General features: G+C 37.3%; 1 protein-coding gene and 2 pseudogenes across 1 annotated transcript; 1 reads left to right on the forward strand and 2 right to left on the reverse strand.

Annotated features, from left to right (window-relative positions):
* The first annotated feature begins 1,525 nt into the window (after positions 1–1,525).
* On the forward strand, positions 1,526–3,235 carry LOC144648473 (uncharacterized; annotated as a pseudogene).
* A 136-nt stretch (positions 3,236–3,371) lies between these two features.
* On the reverse strand, positions 3,372–4,214 carry LOC144648482 (uncharacterized). Its single transcript, XM_078508022.1, has one exon. The coding sequence runs from the start codon at positions 4,141–4,143 to the stop codon at positions 3,415–3,417; it is 729 nt and encodes a 242-aa protein (XP_078364148.1). The 5' UTR covers positions 4,144–4,214; the 3' UTR covers positions 3,372–3,414.
* Positions 4,215–20,661: 16,447 nt separating this feature from the next.
* Positions 20,662–21,592, reverse strand: LOC144644945 (melanocortin receptor 3-like; annotated as a pseudogene).
* Between the last annotated feature and the right edge of the window lie 3,903 nt (positions 21,593–25,495).

Consider the following 25,495-nt stretch of genomic DNA (forward strand, 5'->3'; position numbering starts at 1 on the left):
GTCAAATCCTTTTTAGGATGGGGAATGAAGCGAAATAATGAATATTCAATAGTTTATTGGGATCAGTTAAAAACCTAAATTACTATTTTAATTTTGAAACAAAACAATCAAAAATACAAATGAAAAACATGTAAAATGAATAATGTATATGGACCCCCAAATAGACATTGACCATAAATGCCATACATAAACTCACGCATATAAGGCATCACAACTTCATTCTTTTGATTTACGTTTGCAAATCCTTGATCATGGATAACGACTTTGGTAATTGTGAGTTTGTCTTATTCGTATGGCTGGGTGTGGTTCGTGGGTAATACGTCGTGCGTCGCGGGAAATACGTCGTGGATCGTTGGTAATTCGTCGTGTCGTGGGTAAATCGTCGTGGGTCGTGGGTCGTTGGTAATTCGTCGTGGGTCGTAGTCAATTCGTCGTGCAGTAAGTCGTGGGTAAATCGTTGTGGATCCAAAATTGGCCCATCATATCGATATATTAATTACTGTATTCTTGTAACAGTGGTTTTGTCACAGTGGATTTTTGGTGTGTACGCCGAGCTACTAGCTCTCTCTGACTTTAAAACTTTTCTCAAAATGTGTGATGGCTAACAAGGCAATTAAATTCACTTGTTCAAAGACCTTTTGCGGAGGTTTTACGTTGACATTCCCACCTGTCTAGTTCACAACAAGACTGAAAAATCTTGAACAAACAAGCGCAACTTGAAAACGATTGTACCGAGAAGGATAACCTTCCCCAGTTTGGCCTTATGCGCCACTTTGTGTGAAGAACATAAGATAACAGGTAGTGTCAATAACATTTTTTTCCTATAGAAAAAGCGTTGCGAGTGTTTTATTAGTTAAAATAAATTTAAGTAACAAATTTTCGGTGCTTTCAAATGTTGTGGATCTCGAAAAACGACATGAGATTATGAGGCGAAATAAAGCCGAAAATAAAAGTTTTCACCTTATTTTTTTTTTTTGAAAAACGAGATAAAGAGGCAACCTGCTAGTTCGAAACTTTCTGGGGGCTATTAAATGCAACATGAAAACATGTAATTTGAACATTATTTTTTTAATAATGTAAACATAACTTAATAAAAGCTTTTAGGGTGGTTATAATTTTTTCATATAGGGACAAAAAGCTATTGTCATTTTTTAATTACATTATTTTAAATTAATTTTGCAACAAATTTCAGAAAAAACTTCCTTCATCAATATTAGCATAGGAAAGGAATTTTTTAGTTGTATGTGGTCGTTGTTCATCAAAAAAAAAACATATAAGAAAGAGGAAGAGTAAAATTGAAAATTTGGTCCCCATATCGCGCTCCAGCATCGAGTTCTTGGTTAAATACCGCAGTGTATACATACTTCTGCCCTAAATATAGAAACACCTGCGACAAATTTGGTTGTTGTTATTGCTGTTGTTCTGTTTTTCGTGTTTTTTCACATGATCTCAGAGTTAACCCAGGAGGACGTATTAATGGCGACATTAGGGACCTTAAGATACGAGGACGGGAAGCTAGGACGGGGACGGCACTGGAAGAGTAGGACTGGGACGTGTCCCGTCGTGCCCGCCAAAAACAAAAAACTTAAGAATGTGAATTTTCGTGAAGGACGGCGGCGCCGATAGTTTTCGTTGAACAACAGCAATGACGTCCTTCAAAGATGCCAGAAATCTTCTTTTGGAAAGCTACAACGATGGTTTGATAGATGATGATGAATTTATTTAATTTGCTGTATGAAGAAAACTTCTCGAAGAATCCAGAATTTCCATACGAAGAATACGAACTATACGGAATGCAAAGCCGAATTTCGCTTTAAAAAAGCTGAAATTCTTCGACTTGCAGAAGCACTGGATATTCCTGCAACGTTTTTTTGCCACCAGGGCACAACTGCTGCTGGTATAGAAGGTCTTTGTGTGCTTTTGAGACGACTGACTTATCCTTGTCGCTACTCGGATTTGATCCCTCGTTTCGGTCGACCAGTACCGGAGCTGAGCATGATCTATAACATTGTTTTGGATTACATTTACATCACACACGGCCACAGAATAACCCAGTGGAACCACACAATTCTTGATCCTCGAGAGATATGCTGATGCTATCTATGATAAAGGTGCAGCACTGGATAATTGTATAGGGTTTATAGATGGAACTGTAAGACCAATATGTCGTCCCGGGGAATTACAAAGAGTAGTCTACAATGGACACAAGCGAGTTCATGCACTCAAATTTCAATCATTTACCTTGCCTACTGGTATGATCGCAAATATGTACGGGCCTGTAGGTAAGTCTGTGGTTCATAACAGTTCATTGCATGACCACAACTAAAATATTTGCTGAAGTTGTTCAAAACCTTTGCCTTTGTTATTTTATCATCATCATTGTGATCAAGGTTATCAAGTTATTATCATCATTATCATCATCATCATCATCATCATCATCATCATCATTATTTGTTTCAAGGCTTCTCACGCTATTTTGGTTTCCCATTTTATTGCAGAAGGAAGAAAACATGATTCCGGTATGCTGGCAGATTCGGGACTTCTAAATGATCTGCAAAGGTTCGCATTTTCTTCCACTGGTCAACCCATGTGTCTTTATGGTGACCCTGCTTATCCTCTTCGTGTTCACCTTCAAGCCCCCTTCAGGAATGCAGTTCTAACTCCTGCTATGCAAGCCTTTAATTCCTCCATGAGTACCGTGCGTGAATCAGTAGAATGGATTTTTGGGGATATTGTGAACTATTTTAAATTTATGGATTTCAAAAAGAATTTAAAAATTGGTCTGAGCTCTGTGGGTAAAATGTATATTGTCAGTGCACTCCTTCGCAACGCCCTCACCTGCATTAATGGAAATCAAACCTCAGATTTTTTTAACTTGGATCCCCCAACCCTTGAAGATTATTTTGTTTAGGATTCATCAGGTGACCATTAGGCACTATGAGCTAAAAAGTACAGACTTCCATTGATCAAAATCTAAAGTAGTCTTTAATCACATATCACATGACTACAAAGTTTGACACAAAAAAAAAAAACAATCACTTCAATGCCCTATCACTGTAATACAACACCCTAGACTTTCAAATGTTACATATTTCAACATATGGAGAAACACAACAGTTTTTGTAATGTTTGAAGGCATAACTACTATGATGCAATGAAAATGGTATATAGCACCATGTTGAAGTTATGATGTACAAATAAGCCTTTTGCTTTTAAGTTGCAGCAGTTGTTTATGTATAAAGTCCAAGATAAACTTTAAAAATCCTGGCTACTTTCGACGTAGCTAATAATCAACATGCTTATTTGCTTTGCTTTTTTTGCTTATTATAGTCAAACAACAACAGCGAAAACAGATGAAATAAAGTTTTGTAAACCCAAATTTTGCCAGTATTTACTTAATGGTGGCTAAATATTTTACTTCTTCTCTACTAACTTAGTAACAAGGGCTAGCATCAAATCACTTTGTTGTCTTGCCTGAATACTCATCATAGCCTGAAAATCCTGCATTTGTTTTTGTTGCTGCTGCTGCTGATTCAGCATCACTTGCATGAAGTTATCTTGCTTCTTTGACTCGACCTCGAGCTGCTGTTTCTTCAACTCCAACTCCTGTTTTTGCAGTTCCTGTGACTGTTCATTTTTTTCTCTTAGAAAGCTCAGAGTGTCACTGCCGCTTGATCTTTTCTTCCTTCTTTTTCCTTCGCTCTCATTCTCATCTGCTTTCCTTTTCTGCGTTTGTCCAAGTCTTTCCATTGCCTTCTTTCGAATGTTCTCAGCATTTTCCTTGTCCTGACTGTCCTTTGCTTTCTTCTGGTTATCAACAACTCGTTGTTCGGTCTCGGCTGCATCTTCCTTCTCAATTAGTTCCTCGAGTGCCATTTCAACTTCTGTCATATCAGTTTCGATTCCACTTTCTTTTTCTTCTCTATTCAATTTTTTTCGCAGCTCTCTTGAAAGGGGGTTGTAGCGGTCTCTAACCGCCCTCTTGTCAACTTTGAAATAAATTTCTTTTATTTTGTTTAAATTATCAGCGACTTCTTCCCATTTGGTTCCTCTCGCCACAGTACTCTTTCGTGTCCCGGTGAAAGGATCAGTAACAAGTATTTCTCGGCACAGCATCTGGTCGTGAGACGTAGTCCACGCCATAGGCTTCCTGAAGATTATAACCAAAATCAAGCACTTGAATAAAATGAAATTCAACTTCGCCGTAGAACTGAGCAAAAAGGAAACATCAAACTTAAATCAACTCACTGTCGAGTCGTACAAATAAAGCTAAAAATCGAATTATTCTCTTGTTGTGCTCTGTTCGCTCGACTAAAACACTCAAAAAATTCCTAACAGAACTCTACTCACACTGGTTTGCTTTTCTTGTTTTCCGCGGGAAGGCCGGGAACACTCATGGCGGCGACTAAAATACAAACAAAAACACAGTGAATACTTTTATGAATATTTCTTCCCATTTCAAGTCGTTTGCGATAAAATTATGATTAAAATGTTCTTAATAAACATTTTCATCAGTATGTCCGAAAATAAAATCGATTGCAGCATTCTTTAAGTCAAAACAAAGTAAGTCAAAATATTCACGTTTTCTTCACGACGGCAAAACTGTCAAAATGCCGTCCTCGACGAGACCACGGCGGTAAACACATGAGACAGGAGCAATAGTGCGCATGCCCGGCTGGGTAAATTTACTTCCGGTAGCCGTCCTAGCTGTTTCCGTCCTCGTATCTTAAGGTCCCTATTCTCGTCCCATGACGACGAAAATGTAACGGAGCTATACCGAGCCCCGTCCTTTGTGGATGCATGGCTGGTGGCTTTGCTATGCATGTGGAAGACAATAAATTTGAAGCACAGTTAAATATTTGTGATAAAATATTTTCATCTCGGCCACAATACAATTCCTTTGTTCTGTGCTCATAATAACTCAAATTCACAAGCAAATTTGAGCAAACCAAGTGTCTAAGGATAGCTTAGCTCGAGTAGACGATGGCCTAGAATGATTAAAGAGGTCAAAAGGGTGTGGTGAACATAACCAAACAGGATGTTGTATAACCGGCGTCCAACCACTGGGGGTGCCAGAACACAACTGAAGACACCTCAGTGCGTAACCAAAGAATATTTTTCAAAGCACATCTACTTATACGCTAACTAGGGTCGCTATTTCCGAAAACATAAAGAAACTTCCCTTAGAACCATTGGCTAACGTTAATCCTTGTTCTGAAACATTTGATTGATTACTTACAAAACAGCGCTTTCTACAGGTTGTAATTAAACTTTTTTATAGTAAGGACTACACGGACAATAAACATAAGAGCAGGTACTAGTTTGTTTAACGAGCTAAAGCGTTATCCTGCCAAAGAAATATTTCTGCGTTGGATTTTCTATGTTTTTAATAGCTAGCTTGTAAACAAATAAAACTTAATCATCGTAATTTCTCTCCTGGCATGGATCTTTTATATCTATTTGACCAAAACATCATCAAGGAACATGGTGTTTAATGGAGATCTTGACTCATTCGCTTACATCCTTGTTCTGAAACATTCATTACTTACAAAATCGCGCAGGTGGATAACAGTTTTCTACATGTTATAATTGAACACTTTTTTATAGTTATGATTACACGGACAATAAAAACAAGAGCCGGTAATAGTTTGGCTAATGAGCTAAAGAGTTATCCTGCTAAAACAATTTCTACGTTGGATTTTATATGTTTTTTTTTTTTAAGGGCTAACTTGAAAACGAAAAAACCTTAATCATAATAATTTCTCTCCTAACATGGATGTTTTATATCAAGTGGACCAAAACATCATCAAGAAATATGGTGTTTAATGGAGATCTTAACTCACTGGCTTACAGGCAGAACTCGAAGTTATTACAAAAAGGCTAATTGTCGTTAATGAGTTGTAGCCAATGGAGTGTCGACAACTACATTTGATTTACGTAAGCTTTACAAATATAGAACATTCTAAGGATATAACCTTTAACGCCAATAAAACCTGGAGCTTATTATTTATTCTAAGGCTTTGTTCTAAGAGCAGGTGTAAAACACCTGTACAACTAGCTTTACGATAGAGAAGATTGTGTTGTTCAAAATTTACCTTTTTACCGAGAAACGTTCCGTAACAAAAAGTTTGCTAACAAACAGATCTCAACTTTGTATACCACGTTTATCACGATCCATATAACAGTAGGGTGGTAAATAAGCGCGGAAGTACGATACACAATTTTTACAACATATGAGGGTACAACAAAGGCTTTCCTTGTGGTATCAAACGACGAAACATGGCCATCCAAATCTGCAATACACGTTTGGAAGAACTTGCCAAACTGGCCGTATTTCAAAATCACTTCCTGTTGTCCCTTTGTGTATTGAACTTTGTTTTTTGCCTTGTGGCCATTCTAGGCAATCTTCTTGTCATTCGCGCCCTGTGGAAAGCGACATTGATGTCTTCAACTTTAAAAGCCATGTCCCTGAGTCTTGCCTTCTCTGATCTTGCTGTGGGACTATTTGTTCAGCCAATGCATGGCGTTATCATCGCCGTGATATTAAACAAAGTTGCGAGCGGAAACTTTAACGTTAATTTCCTTTGCCCGACTTTCGTAACGATGTACTTGTCTTCTGCATACTTTTTCGCCGTCGCTTCCTTCTTGTCTATTGTAACCATAGCCGTTGACCGGCTCCTTGCAGTTTCTCTACATCTACGTTATAACGAATTTGTGACAACGAAACGAGTCGTCGTCATCTTGGTTCTGTTATGGTTAATCAGTGGACTTATAACAGCAGTTTATATTTCTCTTCCAAACTATAATGACATCGTAGCTGTGGTTCTAGAAGTCCTGGGCCTTCTTTTGACCGGTGTTGCCTACTTTCGGATCTACAAAGTGGCGCGGTATCACAAAAACAAAATACGTAGCCAATGTCAAGTGAATAACGATTTGGAAACAAAAAAAGTGGTGCGGATTAAGAGATCAGCATATAACGCGTTTTTTGTGTACGCTGTATTTTTAGTGTGCTATATACCGAATATATTTTGTGGGATTTTGCTGGTGGCTTCGGACTTTCGTTTGTCCTTTATAACAGCTTTTTATATTACAATCTTTCTTATTTATCTCAACTCGTCTGTAAATCTTCTTGTTTATTGTTGGCGATATCGCGAGATTCGCGAAATTGTGAAAGCAACCTTAGCAAAAATATTTAAATGGAATTATACTGAAAACGAACTGATCAACTTAAGAGCATCGTACTCTACATATCAAGACAAAGAGAACGAACTCGCAGCTACATGAACACACAGGAGGTGAACGAACATGACTTATAGTAAAGTTAAAATAAAATGTAAACTACTGCTGCAATTTTATCACGACTGATCGAGGACGATGATGGACTTTGGAAGGGGGAGACTTGCTTGTACACAAACTTTGACGGCAATAAAATCAGAAGTTGTTATGTAAGGTAAATATTAACTCTTTATAACAATTGATGAAAAGCGTGGTTTCAGCTCTTCTCTTTCAGCATTTCAACGATTCAATGCACTTATTCCATAGATTTACTATTGCTTTGTATCTTTCCAGGACTTGAGAGCGCAATAATTGGGCACTGTAAACGCCTGCTTACACAGGCGATATTTGATGCGACTTTTTCGCTTTCCAATGCACTTTTTGTCGAAATCGAGCTCGCAAAATGAAAATCGCAAGTGTAAACTAGTGGCTATTTTGTCGACGCGATATTGCAGAGGTTTCAAACATGTTCGAAACCTCTCCGATATCGCGGCGACAAAATCGCCGCCAGTTTACACTTGCGGTTTTTTGCGATTTTCATCGTGAGATCGTGCACGAGAAAAGTTGTATTAAATAGCGCGACAAAAATCGCAGCCAAACGGCGCTCGTGGAAACAGGCCTTAAGACAAAATTGTAACAAATAGATATATTATTAAAAACTGTAATTTCGAGTTTCTGGTTTCAGAAGGTGCCATTTGTACGCGGGTTAAAACCTTTAAAACTCTGAAAGCGGCACAAAAATTCCGTTAACGGTCGTTTTGATACAAACTGAATATTTAAAATGTCCACTAAACTAGTGGCACCTATCGATAGAAGTGCCAACGAGTACAACGGGAGAGAAGAAGGGAGGATAATTGTAAATGTTTGGCTTAAAGTACGCTTAATGATTTTTGTCCGATCGATAAACATTGCGCGTTTCCGTTTCTGGAATAAAATGCGATTTTCTGAAGGCTAAGTGAGGAAGGAGTTCTAAAATAATGATACCAAAGAAGTGAAGATTTAGTGAGAAATCTTGTAAAATCCATGTTATTTGAGAGTTTCAAGCCATTGTTGTTCGATGCCGCTATTTTAGAAAGGTTTCCGCTGTTTTAAAGTCCTATAGACCTTTCAAACTTTAACAAAGATTTGCCAAAACAAATCATTTTGAATTTTCCACACTGCAGCTAAATCCACTCAACACATCGACACACAGACTCAATACGTGCAAAAGTATTTCTGTAATTTGCCTCGCATGCCTTATTATGTTAATTTACGTAACAACCAAATCGCAGAATTTGTAATCTTTTTTTTTAATCTTACCTTGACAATGGAGTCATGAAGACCCCGGAACGTCAGTTACTTTCACTTGTTTGTGTTTAACAAAATCATTATTAATAAGAACTTAGAAATAGCATTTAAATTTTCACGACGTGATCGTGATTTTACTTCCTTTTCCCCAACCCGTGGACTATATTACGAAGAAAGAAACGTTTATACTTATTGAAATCACTTTTCAGTAAACGGTTAAATTCTTTTTAGCATGGTGGATGAAGCAAGAAAAAATGAATATTCAATAGTTTATTGGGATCTTTTAAAATTGTAAATTAGTATTTTAATTTTGAAACAAAACAATCAAAAATACAACTGAAAAATGTGTACAATGAATAATGAATATGGACCACAAAAAGACGCCATGCATATTAGGAATCATAATTTCATTCTTTTGAAAATCCATTTTTTTAAATCCTTGACCATAATTACTGACTTTGGTAATAGTGAGATTGTCTGATTTGCGTGGGTGGGTTGGTGGGTCGTAGGTAATACGTTGTGGGTCGTGAGTATACGTCATGGGTATGGAAAAATCGTCGTGGGTTTGTATATTCTTTTGGTCTTTGGTAATTCGTCATGGGTCATGGGAAAATCGTCGTGGGTCTTGTGTAATTCGTCTTGGGTCGTTGGTAATGCGTCGTGGATCGTTGGTAATGCGTCGTAAGTGTGGGTAAATCGTCTTGGGTCGTGGGTCCAAAAATGTTAAGACTTTAGTCATATCGATATATTAATGTTGTAATCTAATGAAAGGGTAATTTTTTGCCACAGTGGATTTTTGGTGTGTACGCTGAGCTGCTAGCTATCTTTGAATTTAAAAATTTCCTCAAAATGTGTGATGGCTAACAAAGCAATTTGAATTCACTCATTCAAAGACCTTTCGCCGAGGTGTTACGTTGACATTACCACCTGTCTATATAGTTCATAAAAACACTGAAAAATCTCGAAGAAACAAGAACACTCTGAAAACGATTGTACTGACAAGGATACCTTCCTCAGTTTATGCGCCACTTTGCGAGAAGAACACTAGAAACGGTAGTGTCAACAAGATTATGTTTTCCCAAAGAAGGAACGTTGCGAATGCTTTATTAGTGAAAATTGATCATGATAACAAGTTTACAGTGTTTTCAAATGCTGTGTATCTCGAAACACCACCTCAGATTCTGAGGCAAATTGCAGCCGAAAATAAAAATTGTCACCTTAATTTTGTAGAAAAAAATGAAAAAAAAAAAACGACGGAACATGCATGCTAGCTCGAAACTTTCTGGAGACTATTAAATGCAACATGAAAACAAATAATTTTAACATTTCTTAATAATTTAACTAAGCTGGTCTTATTAACATAGCAAGTGGATTGACTACTTTTAGACAAAATTTTAGAAAAATATGTAAGAGCGTTATAGTGTAAATCAAGAATGACGTTTTTTGTAACTTCTTGTAGTTTCCAAGTTTCTACAATCGGCAGTCGATATACATTTTAAAGCAAAATTAATAGCAAAAAACCCTCTCGCTTTTAGTTAATTGTCTTTGATGGTTTAAGTATTTATATTTCATTTTGAATAACTGCGCTCAAATACTACGAAACAATTTTAAAGTGCCTATTTCACATTAAAACGGGATTTTTCTGAAAACTTCATTCTTCTCAACTGTTGGTCAATCTACTAAACTGTAACATATCAAAAAATGAATACCAAGAGTCAATCTAGATTTCGAAAAAAATAGGCTTGTTTGAAAACAAAAGAAAACGAAATTCGTTGCTATGGTAACCTTTGTGACTCAGCGACCATTAAAAAAAAATTTTGCTCATATTTGATCATTATGGTGTATTTTTGCAAAATCGAAGGTTGGATTCTTTGACAATTTTCATTTTCAGAACAAATTTGACGCATAGTCAAATATTTATGATTAGTTATTTTTATCTCGGCCTCAACACGATTCCTTTGGTCTCTACTCATTATAACTTAAACTCACAGACAAATTTGACCAAAGCAAGTATCTAAGGATAACTAAGTTTAATTTGAGTAGATGATGGCCTAGAATAAGAAAAACGGGTAAAAAGAGTGTGGCGATATTAGCTGCAATCTAAGAGACTTAACATTTATAAGAAGTATTTTTTTTGTACACAGTTTCAACCACTCTAGGTAATGCGAAGTATTTTCGTTACTATGGCCCTCACTATTTCGCGAATCTCCCGATATCGCCAGCAATAAACCATCGGGTTTAATGACGAGTTTAGTAGAACCAAGAACACCGATACTTCATAAGCTGCCAAAGAAGAAATTCTTAATTTATCCATTTTAAGCAAAATTGTACTGCATAAATGTGGAACATAACAAGCGAGGAAAACAATATAAACAAACAAAGCGTTTATGGCCGACTTCTTTTGTCGAAGTAGTTCCATTGCTTGACCATTTTGAACTTGGCGTTGACATTGTATTTGATTCTGATGATATCTTACTGTTTTGTAAAGGTAAATATACGCCACAGATGTCACGAAGAGGCCAACATATACAAGGACTTCCGATACCCTATCGTTGTTTTGGGGAAGTAATATGTAGATGGAGGCAGCAACACCACTTGTTAACCATAAAGACGCCAAAACAATTATAATGCTTTTCGGAGTCACGATGTCTTGATATCGAAGGTGAAGAAAAATTGCGAGAAGTCTATCGGCAGCAATGGCGGTCACGTTCAATAGCGATGCAGAAGCCAGAAAAAATATAGAAAAATGACATAAAGTGAAAACCGAGGGACAAAACATGTGAAGGTTATAGTCCCCACTGGCTGTCATGTTTAACATCACTGCAAGCGTTACACCAAATATCAACTGCGCAAATAATCCCATTGCAAGATCAGCAGTTGCAAGACTCATGAACAACTTCTTTAAAGTAGAGGGTATCGATGAGGCTTTCCACAAAGCACGAATAACAAGGAGATTTCCAGAAATTGCCACAACCGAAAAAGCCAAGATTAAGACACACAGTGTTAGCATTAAAGTTCGACGATGAAGTAGAATTATTTTAAATTCCTCCAGCTCCAGATTACAGAATCGGGCAGTCATTACGAATCAAATGTTATTTTTGTTTTTCTCAATTATAGCTGGAGTCGTGGACTAGGTTTTCATCAAAACCGTCGGCGAACACAGAAAAACTTTTTTTCTGCGATCCAATTATCTGCTTTCCTCTTCGGAAATATAATTCTCGCAGCAAGATAGCATGAACTCGCTTTCATTACAACCTTCCTGCCTGCTTTTGGCTTGGTTTGAATTGAGTCATCGTATTATACCTTAGTAATTAAATGTTTGAATATAAACAATACTTCTTTTGTAGTTAACTACCAAAAGCTTCTATTTTGCCATCGTCTTGTCAGTAGCAAAAATTAACATATTTTAAATTAAGAAGATTTAAAAGTTTTTCTTCTATTCACTTTAAAATTATGTCCCTCACTATGGATTCTACGTTACGGCTGTCCACTGGTCGTCACAGGTGTAACTTCGAATGAAAAAAGTTCACTCTTAGAGAAGGAAGATTTGAAAGGCACCTTTGAAGAAAAACATGCGAAAAACCAAGTACTCCCTCTCCCATTGTCACACGCAAATGAACATAATTAGCAGATGGTATATACAAAAAATAATTAAAAAACTGCGAGAAAAGTAACAGTAAAAAACGTGTTTGAAGAATGGAGCCAATTTGGATGCTTAGTGTTGGCCTAACCAGAAACAGGAGATTTGATTAGTAAACAAAATCGGTAAATTCAAAGCAAGAAACACTAAAATCAATTGCAAGACAACATAGGTAGGATCCTGGAGTGATAAGCTAAGCGAACCTTTCAATAAACCTAAACTAGATAATCCTATGCACCGAAGCTAAGAACTCGTTTAAACATTGAGAATAACAAGACATCACGTCTGCTGCACTTAACTAACTTAATAAAACTGTAAACTGCGGACGACTGACGAGGATGGTTGATCGAAATATATATCGGACTCCCGCAATTTTCTTTTTGCGTTTTTATTTATTGAATTTTTCAAGAGCAGCTATTTTAATTACGGTTTCATTAAATTAGTTAAGCACGTCGACCGTGTACAGAGGACGTCATGTCATTCTCAAAACTCAATACCAGCCTTGAAATTCGAAAATCCGGTACCCGAATTTATTTGTAAGGTGACTGATGACAAAACGTGTAGGCATTCCTTATTAAAAAAAAAAATAATAACCGATTTTTAGGAGTTGCTGCGGGATAAACTACGTAGTTTGAAGCATAATACAGGAATAAATATGGATTTGGCCAGATTACAGAGCTGGGTAGCCCATGCCCAACTGTGTTTCTTTTTTTTTGTTATTGCTGTATTTTTTAATACTGTTTTTGCTGCTAGTTACAGATTTTGTTAATTAGTTCAAAACAGTAAACGCCTCCATTGATTCATCGACCTTCCAGTGCAGCTGACCGCTAATGAGTGCAAGTAGGCTAGTGACATTTTCGTATAAATAAAGACAGTTTCAATAAAACTTAAAACTGATTGTCTGTTTCAACCTTATTTTACAATATTTAGGGTGCTTTCAATTGGCAATCGAAGCTTAAGTGTGATTTTACTGAACTTTGAGCAACGTTCATGCAAAACATCATCTAGATCTTACAGATAGGAAAATGCAAACCTATAAAAAAATGACTGGATTTTTTCAGGTTTAAATATCAAAATATTTAAGACACCACCGGTCAGCTGTTTTTTCTTGCTGAATATATGGCTATTTTCGACTTTTTGTCAAATTAAAAAGGTTAACCTAATACCTCCGGCCTCAATTTGTTCATGATGAACCGCAGATAAGAATAATAACCAATCTTACTAAAGAAGGACCAGTATATACAACTACACTTGAGAAAGATTCTTATAGTGATGTTAACAGCTATGTAAGCCAAAAAGTGTAAAATTTCGAGTGAAAAAAATAAGCTTCCGGTACGAATACCGTTTTTTTTTTTACGGATTTTTGTCTTTGCTGATATCTTGACCGTACGTGGCCAAGATTTCTTTTATTTTTACTGACACTTCTTACAAAATTACATTCCTTATTCATTCGTTGCTCTTAAGGTGTTCCTTTGGTTTATAGGTGAATTCCTTTTAAAACTTAAATCGTGGTAGCAAAAAAAAAAAAAAAACAGCATAAAATAACTTGCCTGCGGTTAACAAGTATATTGATATATTGTAATATTATAAAAACCTTAGAGAAATCAATAATTTTGCGAATTGTGACATTATAATAATATGAGATCCCAATTGGTCAACGGGTGATTGATTTACATACAGGCGACAAAGAAAACCGTCACATCCTGTGTAAGTTATATTCTGCTGCTCTGCATGTTTGACACGTTGTTTTTGTGTCTGTGGTTTTTGTTGTGTTGTTGTTGTTGTTGTTGTAGTTTTTCAACTAGTTTCAATTTTTTATTTAATCTGCAAATGTTCCTAAGCATAAACCTGGCAATCAACAAGTATGCAATTCTACCCATCAGTTAAACACGTTGAGACATCAACGACAGTTAATTTCGTATCACTGATTAAGCTTCGTTTCCATCAAGGCGCGCTCAGCGAAAAATGAATTAAAAAAAAAGAATAATCACAGCCGTCCATGTACAAATTGCTCAATACCTTGAGCAGATGGAAACCACTATTGTGAAGTTTACTTTTTGATGTTGCTTTATCGATAAAAATCACGTAAGAATGGTAAAATTTGAAATTTAATTAAATTTCGAGCTCAGGAAGACCCTGAATAGCGAAATATTATCTGCTAGCAATGAATTAAGATAACCGAAGATTATCAACAAAATTTGCCAATACAACAATCACAAAATAATTTAAAGCAACATGGAGGAAGTACGCCAAGGCAGTAATACTTGTTTTTGAGGTGAAATGTTATTGATATCAGCGACGAAGAAGATGCAAGAAAAATACAAATGAAATCATCATTCAATAGTCAAGGTTTCCTTCGATGCCAATTTAATCTTAATTAAATTGTGCATAACGGGCTTGCGTGTTATTTTCCAATAAGGCTTTTTACCGTACCCAAATTCGCAAGTAGCCAATCAGAAGCGCGATCTACTGTCCTGATATCCTACGATATCAAGTCACTGACCTGACATGCCACCATATCACGGTCACTTTGAAGTAAAGTAGTGTTACCGAGCGATGAATTGAAAAGAGGTTTTACCAATAAAACAGAACCTCGTAATTTAAATTTAGCTGGTGTTAAGCGATAGTAAAAGGGGAAAAACTTTCCCGCCAAAACTAAACTTGAGCGCGCTCGCCAATTGCGCGATGTTTGCCGACGAGTACTGAAACATTCAGACTGAAACAATGGAGTTGGAATTTCCACATTTTTCGCTAAATTTTGATTTTGAAAATTTAGAGAATGAAACTCCAAACAAACGAGTGGAACAAAAGGCAAAAGAGGAACGTGATAAAAGTGTTGAAGAACAAAAAGGTATCAACACAAGCAGGTCAACACAATTTGCACTACGTACCTGGCAAGCATGGCTTCAACAGAGCGTTAAATATAACCGAATTTTGGGCTGAATCTGGGTACGGTAAATACCTAATCGTACCCTTTTTGGTACGCTTCGGCTGCATATCAGGCTCGTTTTGTCTCGCCATGGGTATTTTGGCTCGACTGCGTCTCGCCAAAATACGAACCATGGCTCGACCAAACTCGCCTGATATGCCGCCGAAGCGTACCAAAAAGGTACGATTGACACCGCGGCAAAACGCACTGCGCATGAGTGGAAAATTAACATCCGGTCAGTTTGGTATTTCCGGTTGACTATGTAATCCAGTCGCGTAAATACAAAATTCCCGTCGCGCGAAGTTTAAACACAAAACTTAAGAAATAGCAAAGAAACTTAAGGAAAATAATGGTCTAATTCAAAAGTTTATTTATTTTTGGAGCTTCATACTTTTGCACCATAGGGTTTCCTGCTTGCACCAACATTGAAAATGATGCTTGAAGTTTACAGGTCGCAAGCGCTCGACAGTCGACAGCGGCATTTTCGTTTTGACTATGTCTATCACTTTGCCCGCTTTAATTGCTCACAAATTAAGGCGCGACAAATGAGAAAGAAAAACAACATAAAACCAAAATAAAGAACCACTGAACTTTCAAGTTTAGGCTTTCGATAATTCTTGCCTTCACTGAGAAAAAAGTCACAAAACAAGAAAGAAAACAACATTTGCTCACTGTTTGCTTGGTTCAACATGAATGAATTGAGTCTTCGATACTCCCGGACTACCTGGAGTTTTTGCTGGATTGAAAGCTGTTAGCCGAGAAGCTAAACAAGTTTAAATTGTGTTTCCATTCAAGACAAAGGCAATTTGATTTTCTTAATCCTCCTCACAAGGTCAAATATTCGTCTATTTGGCGGATGTTTTCCACATTTCCAGTCCGTGTGGCTGCCTCACGCGCGAACATGAAACTTGCAGATTCGCACATGGCGTTCAATTAACCAAACTTTCAAACTATCGTACCGATTATCTCTCCTCAATCTAAAAGGAAAAACAGAATCAAAGTCTAGTTTAAAAACTTGCTTTAAACCAAAAACCGAATAATTAAAAATCGGACCTCACTACCGGGTGTTATTTAAAAAAAAAAACTTTAAAAAGTTTTTATACCTCTGCTAAACGAAAAACAAACGAAGCGACTGCGTGCTGTCATTTTTTAGGGCGAAGTGTTAGGTTAAATAAATGTAGAACTGAAAACAATTAAAGCTAAAAAATACACAAACATGCAACCAATTACTGGATAGGAAAGTATGAATTTATTCAAGGTTAATCGATCAAGAAAAACTGGCAAGTAAAACTCTGCCTTCTCGCCTTGTGTGATAAACCTAAGCTTATTTAAGCTCATCTGCTGCTCAAATTCAGAATCAAAGCCTCAACGAATCCACGACTTACCTTTTCTAAATCTATCGAGTATTGTTTCGGTCATATTTAGTTTGTAATCTAAGACAGCAGATTAAAACACTGCAATTCACAAAGCAAAACAACTAAAACGTGGGCCACGACTGACCTTGAACCGATCCGAAAGCGAAGCGAGTGAAGCCCGTTGAGTGACTGGAAAGGTGACCGGAAGTGCTAAATTCAGCGCATGCGTAGACGTTCTGCCGCGGTGTCGGTACGATTAGGTATAAAATGTTCCAAGTCAATATGCGTAGTATGCATTGCTTATGCGCTGTGAACAGAATTAAACTCCGATACACTCCATCGCTAGTCAGCCTCTATCATGAAAGCATCAAACGTAGAGCTGTCTACTCTGCTTGGAAAATAGCAAGACTAACACCTATCTACAAAAAGGACGACGAAACAGACTGTGGGAATTATCGCCCGGTTTCCCTACTCAGTGTGCCAAGTAAAATCATGGAATCGGAAGTTAACGATACCTTAGTGCGACACGTTTTTAAGGATAACAACTTGGTTTCAGATAAGCAGTGGGCATTCCGTTCCGGCTACTCAACGGAATTACTTTTGACGCACTTAACAGAAACGTGGAGAACAGCTCTAGATTCAGGAAAGGCGGTGGCCGTGGCCTTTATTGACTTTAAGAAAGCTTTTGACAGTGTTTCCCATGACATACTGGAGACGAAGTTAAACCGAGATTTCGGAATCACAGGTATGCTTCTTGACTGGCTAAAGAGCTACTTACGTGGAAGACAACAATTCACTGTATTAAATGGAGTCAAGTCGGAACACTCGCAGGTTTCCTTCGGCATTCCCCAGGGTTCGGTGTTGGGACCGACTTTATTCACGCTATTTACAAACGACCTTCCTGCTTCAGTCAGCTCTGGGTCCTTGTACATGTACGCAGATGACACAACGGCGTACTGCATAGGAGACTCGATAGACATCGCTATTGCGCAGCTAAACAAGGCCCTGAAGGAAGTATACACGTGGTGTCTAACAAATCGCTTAACACCTCATCCAGGGAAGAGTGAAGTGATGTTACTCAGTAAAGGAACCCTAACAGGGCCACATACACCAATACAACTAGGAACCTCAATTCTTAGATGCGTTACAAAAACGCGCCTGCTGGGTATAACTGTCGACCGCAATCTAAGCTGGGTACCTCATGTACTAGAGACCAAGAAAAGTTTTGCTAATAATCTGAACTTACTGAAACGATCCAGATTTCTCCCAAAGGGCGTGCTAAAGGATTTTTATTTTAAAGTGATACTACCTTCTGTAAAATATGGTTTAGTCTTATGGGGATCGTGTTGTAACTCTGATATGCTAGACTCTATAGAAAGACTACATTGTAGGGCGACAAGAATAATTTTCAACTTGCCCAAGGACATGCCGTCAAATGATGTGCTCAAATATGATCAATGGTCTACCTTTTCCCTGTATTATAAGCTCGATATCCTTAGGCTATTTTATAAGGCAAACAACGGCAGCCTGCCCGAGCCCCTGACGAAATCGATACTAGACAACTCCAGTCATGGCTATTCGCTCCGAGGAAAACAACTATCTTCGATACCAAGATTCAACTCGCGATTCATAAAGGATTCACTCAGATACAAGGGATCTGTTCTTTGGAACATTGTTAAATACCACAATCAACAGAAGAGTTTTTCAGGTTTTTTAGAGCTAAGAAAGCATGTTGTAAATAGAGCATATTTTAAAGATTTTAATTTTAACGCGCTGTCGGCTTCAACAACCCGCCACAGGCACAGTGATTTTATATATAATTAGTTTTTAGTTAGTTTATTGTAATCATTTAGTATACATAGCAACAGTCTAGTTAGTATTTAATTAAATAATTAATTTTACTGTAAATATAAGAATTGTAATTTTAATCTTAGCATAGTTAATTTAAATACACGACCCCACAAGCTTTTAGCTTTTACTATTATCGTGTCAAAATAAAGTTTTACCTTACCTTACCTATATACAGAAGGCATTGCTAAGTTACAAATTTCATCTACGGGCAGAAAGCGATAAACTAACACCTGCTGCAAAATGTAAGACTAAACATTTGACACAGTTTTGTTCGTGTTGCTATTAGCATTGCCTGTACTATGGTCTTTACGACCTCACGAATCACACGATACGCCAGCAGTTAACAATTGGGTTTAATGAAAAGTTGAGAAGAACAAAGAACAGCAAGATCTGATAAGCTGTTAAAAATGACATTCTAAGTCTATTCAATATAAAAAAAAATGACAAAAAAATTGTACGGCATAAATGTGTTAGAACATAATATAACACCTGTTGATGGCTGACTTTTTTCTCGGAGTATCTCCCTTGTTTGGACATTTTATACTTGACAGTAGCATTGTATTTGATTCTGATGTTATCTTACAGTTTACGACACAGTTGTCACGAAGAGGGCAACATACTGAAGCATTTCTGATATTCTAATATTGTTAGTGGGAAGTAATATGTAGACGGGGGCAGCACGGCACTTGTTTAACCATAATGATGCTAAGCACTACGCGTGTTTTATGCTTCACAAGTTCTTAATGTCGGAGATGAAGAAAATATCGCGTGAATTTTATCGACAGCAGTGGCAGTTGCATTCGCTGGCAAAAAATGGTAGAACAAATAAAGATAAAAATTAATATAACTAAAACTGATGAGCAAAAAAGTCGAAAAAATAGTTTCCAGTGGCTGTCATATTTACATAACATTCGTTACACCAAACATGATCTTACAATTTTTGTAGTCAATTTTTCGATAACTATCAATTAATGTTCCCAACCCATGAAGTCAAAACAAGACAACAAGTTCAGTGGGAGAAAAGGGGTAAGGGATGAAGTGCTCGAGTTTCCAATCAGAATCATCAATAGAAATCATGCAGGGTACATGTATCACAGGTTAGTTGGTTGGCAACGAGAGACTGGAATCCTCTCCTTCCTTTCAGGAAGCCCTAGTTCCCAAGAAACTGGGGTCCTAATCTCTAGGACCCTTGGGAACAAACACAACCACATGCCCTGGTTCCCAAGAAACTGGGGTTTTTGCTGGTTCCCAAGAAACTGGGGTCCTAATCTCTAGGACCCTTGGGAACAATCACAACAACCAACAACAGCAACACTGCGGGGCCCCACTATAAGGGGAAAGCTGACCCTGTGAGGCTATGGGGCAAAAGGGCGAATGGTGCAGAGCACTTCATCCCCTCCCGTGGTTTATTAACTATAAGAAAAGACAATGCTTAGTTAAGATGGTCTAAAGCTATTGAAGAAGTTCGGAAGAGACAGTAATCGAATAACAGAATGGTCGAGTTGATACATGCCAGCTCGACACTAAAGCTAACGGTTACATGTATATCAATATCTCAAAAGCAGACACATTGCTCAAGTCCAACAGCTCTAAGCCTGAGCTAGCATACAAAATGATAACAATATAAAAAACAATGTTTCTGTAAGCAGGCATGCTGCTTAAGTCCATCAGCTCTAAACGTAAGTAAGCATACAAAATGGAAATAATAATTATTAGAATAATGTCTATAAATGCGGGCTTGCTTCTTTAGTCCATCAGCTATGGCTAACGTTTAAAAATAATAATAGTAATATAATAAACACCCTTAACATAGCCGGATATGTGCGTAGAACTAAAACATTGCCTAAATTTTTAAAAATACTAAGCTAAAAGAGAACCAAAGAGGGTTGGGTGGGTGGGAATTATTGTGAAAACTCTTTTAGGGAGCTCAGAGAATTTGAAGTAAAACTTTTCAAGTCTAGATAAAACCGCATGGCCTTGATTGACATAATAGAAAAGGGGCGATGTGATTGGCCAGCCCGAATAGCGCATCACACTCAGAAGTGAGTTTGACCTTTGAATGTAACGCAAGAGTGATAGTCTTGTAGCATATTGCGTGACAGATCTGCGTATTTGAATAGAGTGATCTTATGACTTCTCTGAACTCCTTTCATGGTTGTCACATTAACTTTAATTTATAATACATGTAAATTGGCATTTATATTACATATAAATTTGCTCTTACCTGGATCATTTACGTCCACGAGGCGCATAAGGCCTCCGTTCGATAACTACATCTATGACTCTTTTTGCAAACACAGTTTCAAACTCTTCAGCCATTCTATTTAATAGGTACCGCGCAATATTTCCTTTACTATGCTTTGTGCAATTTCGCGAATCTCACGATATCGCCAAAAGTAAACAACTGGGTTTATTAAAGAGTTGAGGAGAACAAAGAACAGTGATACTTCATAAGCTGCTAAAAAAGATATTCGAAATCTATCCACTATTAACAATATCGTACAGCATAAATATGGAAGATAACATGCGAGGAAAACAGCATACACAAACAAAGCGTTGATGGCCGACTTCTTTTCTCGAAGTATTTCCACTGCTTGGCCATTTTGAAGCTGACACTGGCTTTGAATCTGATTTTGATGATATCGCACAGCTTTGTAAATGCGAATATATGCCACAGTTGTTACGAGGAGGCCACAAAATAAAAGCACGTCCGATACCCTGTCATTCAGGTTATTGGGAAGTAATATGTAGATGAAGGCAGCAACACCACTTGTTAACCATAAAGACACCAAGGCAATGAAAACACGTTTCGGAGTCACAAGCTCTTGGTATCGGAGGTGAAGAAATATTGCGCGGAGTCTATCAGCAGCAATGGCGGTCACGTTTAATAGCGATACAGAAGCCAGAAAAAAATAAAGAAAAGTGAATAATAGTGAAAACTGATGGACAAAACGAATCGAGATTATAGTTTCCATCGGCTGTCATGTTTAACATCACTGCGATCGTTACACCAAACATTGGTTGCGCAAATAATCCCATTGTAAGATCAGAAACTGCAAGACTCAGAAACAGCTTCTTCAAAGTAGCAGGTATCGATGAGGCTTTCCACAAGGCGCGAATAACAAGGAGATTTCCAAAAATTGCCACAACCGAGAAAGCCATGATTAACACACAAAGTGTTAATATTAAAGTTGCGTGATGTTGTAGAATTGTTTTAAATTCTTCCAACTGCTGAGCGCAGAACTGGGCAGTCATGACGGACTTTAAAATTTAAATGTCAGCTTGAATGCAAATTTTATAAATACAACCCTTTTATCTACATCCCTTATGTAAAGAAAAGGTCAATTTTGAGAACAAGCTGGCCGGTAGCAAGCTGTTTCGTGCATGTTTTGTTTGCATAATAATCAAGCAGCCTCGGTTTGGAGTCTTTTACGTCTAATACGAATTTGGTAATTAACTATAGCTTTTCTTATCAATCGCTTTGCTAGTAGCAGAATAGGCCTTATTCGTATTCTCGGTATTGGACTGAAACTAGGTGGAGTGGGGCGCGTGCGGGTAATCTTTTCAAATGCAAATGAATGAATTTTTTTAATGATTCGCCCGCCTGAGCCTCCATGCAAGCGTCCCAACCCAAAAAAGAAAAAAAGAAAGATTGGATGATGTAGTGGATGATTTCTTATGACTTGACTATGTATTCCAGCTGTTTTAAAATTTAATATTTAATAATGTTTTTTGGTGATTAACTATACCTGTTTTAATAATTATTGCTTTTAAAATTAAGAAATTGGAAGTGTCTTCTGTTGGAATAAAAAGCATCATTGTCTTTATATCGCGACTATCAACAAACTGTTGTGTATTTCTCATGACAAGCAGTGCATTCCGCAGAAAAAAATGCCGAGATATAATCTCCTAGGATTTAAGTTCGTACCTAATTGCCAAGAGGCGCATATATAAGTAAAAGAAACATTTCACTATTTCATTTTTCTTAAGCTGCAAAGAGGTATAGATGTGTGAGAAATATTAATGAAGTAAAAATATTTAAAAATGTATGCTAAAAGAATTTACAAAGTACAGTATGTGGCCCTAAATCCGGACAGCCCTTGGTCCGGACACTTTCGGTTCATCGTGCATTTTTCCGATAGGAAACAAAGTTTTAATAAAACCGAATCTTTCCAAAGATTTCTTGATCTGTTTGCTGTCTTAACCTCGCTCGAAGGCTTTCCTATGGCGGTGAAGTAGAGAATTTCAAGTCGACGTGAAAGTAGGGGAAGTTTGTTTTCGCTATGTTTATTTGTTCATGGCGCCTCAAATTAACTGGTTTTCTTAACACTCCTGTATATCCGAAATGAGCACGCTAAAAGAGGTAGTTTTTGGTAGAATAGATGTATAGGATATGTTCTTTCGACTTGTGCCAAAAATTTGATTGACCGCTTGAGTTTCCGTCCAAAGTAACGAATTGAAATTTCTAAGTAAGCAATTTTCCTGACTAGGTCCTTGGTCCGGACACTGACGGCAACCAAATATAACTTCAAACTTCTGAAGGTGGCAAGCTAAACAATACTGAAAGAAAAAGAGTCTAACAAAATTTACACTTTTCGTTTGAGTTCTAAGGCATAATAAGCTTCATGTTTTGCTTTGGCATATCTGTTTGGGTTTTCTTGACAGTAAAGTTCACTGTTTTACACGTTTCGATTTTACTGCCCTGTTATCTGTTTATATTTATTTGTTGAGATAATTGCGTCCTGTACCGGGCCATTTTCTTTTCCTTTCGTCCCATGGAAGCCTGAAAGCGTGTCTAATGCTCTTGTTGGATTACTGACGCTCAGGCTGCCATCCCTTGGGTCGGTTATCTCGTGTATTCCTAGCACCAGATCTTTTTGTCCTATGCCATGTGCATTTATCCTTGATTTTCAGTTTTTCTAGTTCGGCCACCCAAGGGAAGGCAGTCTAGCCTCAGTTGCTGCATGATTTGTCTGTGTGGAAAAGTGCTCAGCATAAGGCCGTGGATAGTATGCTATTCGTGCAAAAGTTTTCAAATAATTTTTATTTATTAGTTTGGCACGCCTTTTATTGTTTTTTTTTTTTGGCAACAACAGTATGTGGCTCTTGATCCGGACGAAAAAGACGCGAACGTGTATTTCTCAGCTTAAAAAAAGAGAGCTGAAATTTGCCCATGTTCTCAAGCTAGCTGTGGAGAACGTAAGATTGTGTATTTTTCTTACAGCGAACTTTGCCGTAAAAAAGCAAACACCGACAGAAAGAAATGTCGCGCGAATGTTCGCAGCGAATTGTCGAGGTGAGCGAAGTATCGCGCGAAAGGTCGCAGCGAATTGTCGAGTTGAGCGAAATGTCGCGCGAAAGATCGCAGTGAATTTTCGAGGTGAGCGAACTATCGCGCGAAAGATCGCAATGAATTGTCGAGGTGAGCGAACTATCACTTCGACATTTCGCGCAGTTCCAAACAATAGGTGTCACGATAATTCGCTGAAATTTCGAAGAAATATTTCATCGCGCGAAATTTTTTCGAAAAGCTCCGAAAAGCCAGGAAATTCGTCGAAATCCGTTTGCATTACTTTTGCACAATACTGTAGTAATTATTGCTTTTAAAATTTAAAAAATAGAAGTGTTTCTCTTCTATTGGAATAAAAACGCATCAGTGTCTTTATATCGCGACAATCAACAAACTGTTGTGTATTTCGTAAAAAAAATACATAGATATAATCTTTTAGGATTTACGTTCCGTACCTAATTTCCAAAAGTCGCATCCACTAGTGAATGAAACATTTCAACTCCTTACATGTTGCTATCATGGAGTTTTAAAAGGCTAAAATGAGTTGACTTCAAATTTTAGTCCGTCGGTCGAGTACTGGATCTGCGACTCCCCTCTACGATTTGTTGTCTCATACGTCAGTTATGACGTCATTATATTAAAGTATAACAGGCTTTCAGGATCAAAGCTCGTGCCAAATCGCTAGAAACAAGTGGATAAACAAGTGAAATAAACATTTTCATAATCATGTCACTAAACACCAAAAAGAAATGACTTCATTTTTTTAAATCTTTTTAAAACCTGTTGGTGAGTTTTGGATCTGTGACTTTTCTCTGCAAGTTGCTTAGAAGCTTTGATGGCAATGAAGCGTGTTATAGTGGAATTTATTAGGTCATCTGGGTAGAGTGGAATTTATCAGGTCATCACAACAGCATCCAACCTGTTTTCGTCAGGCACAAGATTGAGCGAGACTTGAAAATACGTAAAAGTCAAGCCGCCGCTAGTAAACCAACAGTCCCTTGTGTATCATTTCAAATGTGACCTGTTCGATGCAGGTTATGTTGATTTTACGCACCGATGAGCACAAAAACCGAATCGTCATCAATCAGAATACATTATCACGAGCAACATTCTTTGGCCCCTTAGGATCTAACCAATAACTTTTCAATTTTAAAGAAATGTAAAAACAAGTTTGACTGTATAATTTTTGAAATGTTTTTTATTCACGAACTGAGACTCAATGTACAATCTGACTCTATTCATGCGAAAGTTTTTAAATAAGTTTTATTAATGGTTTTGCATGCCTTTTATTGTTTTTAGCAACTACTTTGTCAACTCTTTTAACATACATTTTACATATTTTTACTTAATTAATATTTCTCACACATTTAAACCTCTTTGTAGCTATATATACTTATGCAAATTATATTTCTTACATTTAGCTTGATAATGACCGAAGAGCGGTCAAAACGCCGCGAAAATTTACTGTTGATTTTCATTGTGAAATGTTTAAAAAGACCCTATTGATAACAATTTTGTACAGCGGGGAAAAGTATGTTGCTTTCTGCTTAAGGAAGCTCAATGTAGTTTTTTAGAAACAAGGGGGGGGGGGGGGGTTGTTTTGAAAGTGAAAATTATCAAGGAAGCCAAAATACACCACAATGATCAAATTTGACCAAAGTTTATTTTTTACTGGTCGATTAGTCACCAAGGTTACCATAGCAACGATTGTCGTTTTCTTTAGTTTTCAAACAAGCCTAATTTTCTCGAAATCTAGATTGACTCTTGGTATTGATTTTTTGATATGTTAAAGTTTAGTAGATTGACTAACTCTTGACGAAATTATTGAACAATCATATACTATTATGGTGTATTTTGGCAAAATCGAA

The sequence above is a fragment of the Oculina patagonica genome, chromosome 1 (assembly GCF_052425735.1).
Source record: "Oculina patagonica isolate OP01 chromosome 1, crgOcupat, whole genome shotgun sequence".
NCBI classification, from domain to species: domain Eukaryota; kingdom Metazoa; phylum Cnidaria; class Anthozoa; order Scleractinia; family Oculinidae; genus Oculina; species Oculina patagonica.

What these genes read in the sequence shown, in the direction of transcription:
- LOC144648482 (XM_078508022.1), bottom strand. Translation starts at nt 4,143, where the DNA reads ATGGCGTGGACTACGTCTCACGACCAGATGCTGTGCCGAGAAATACTT.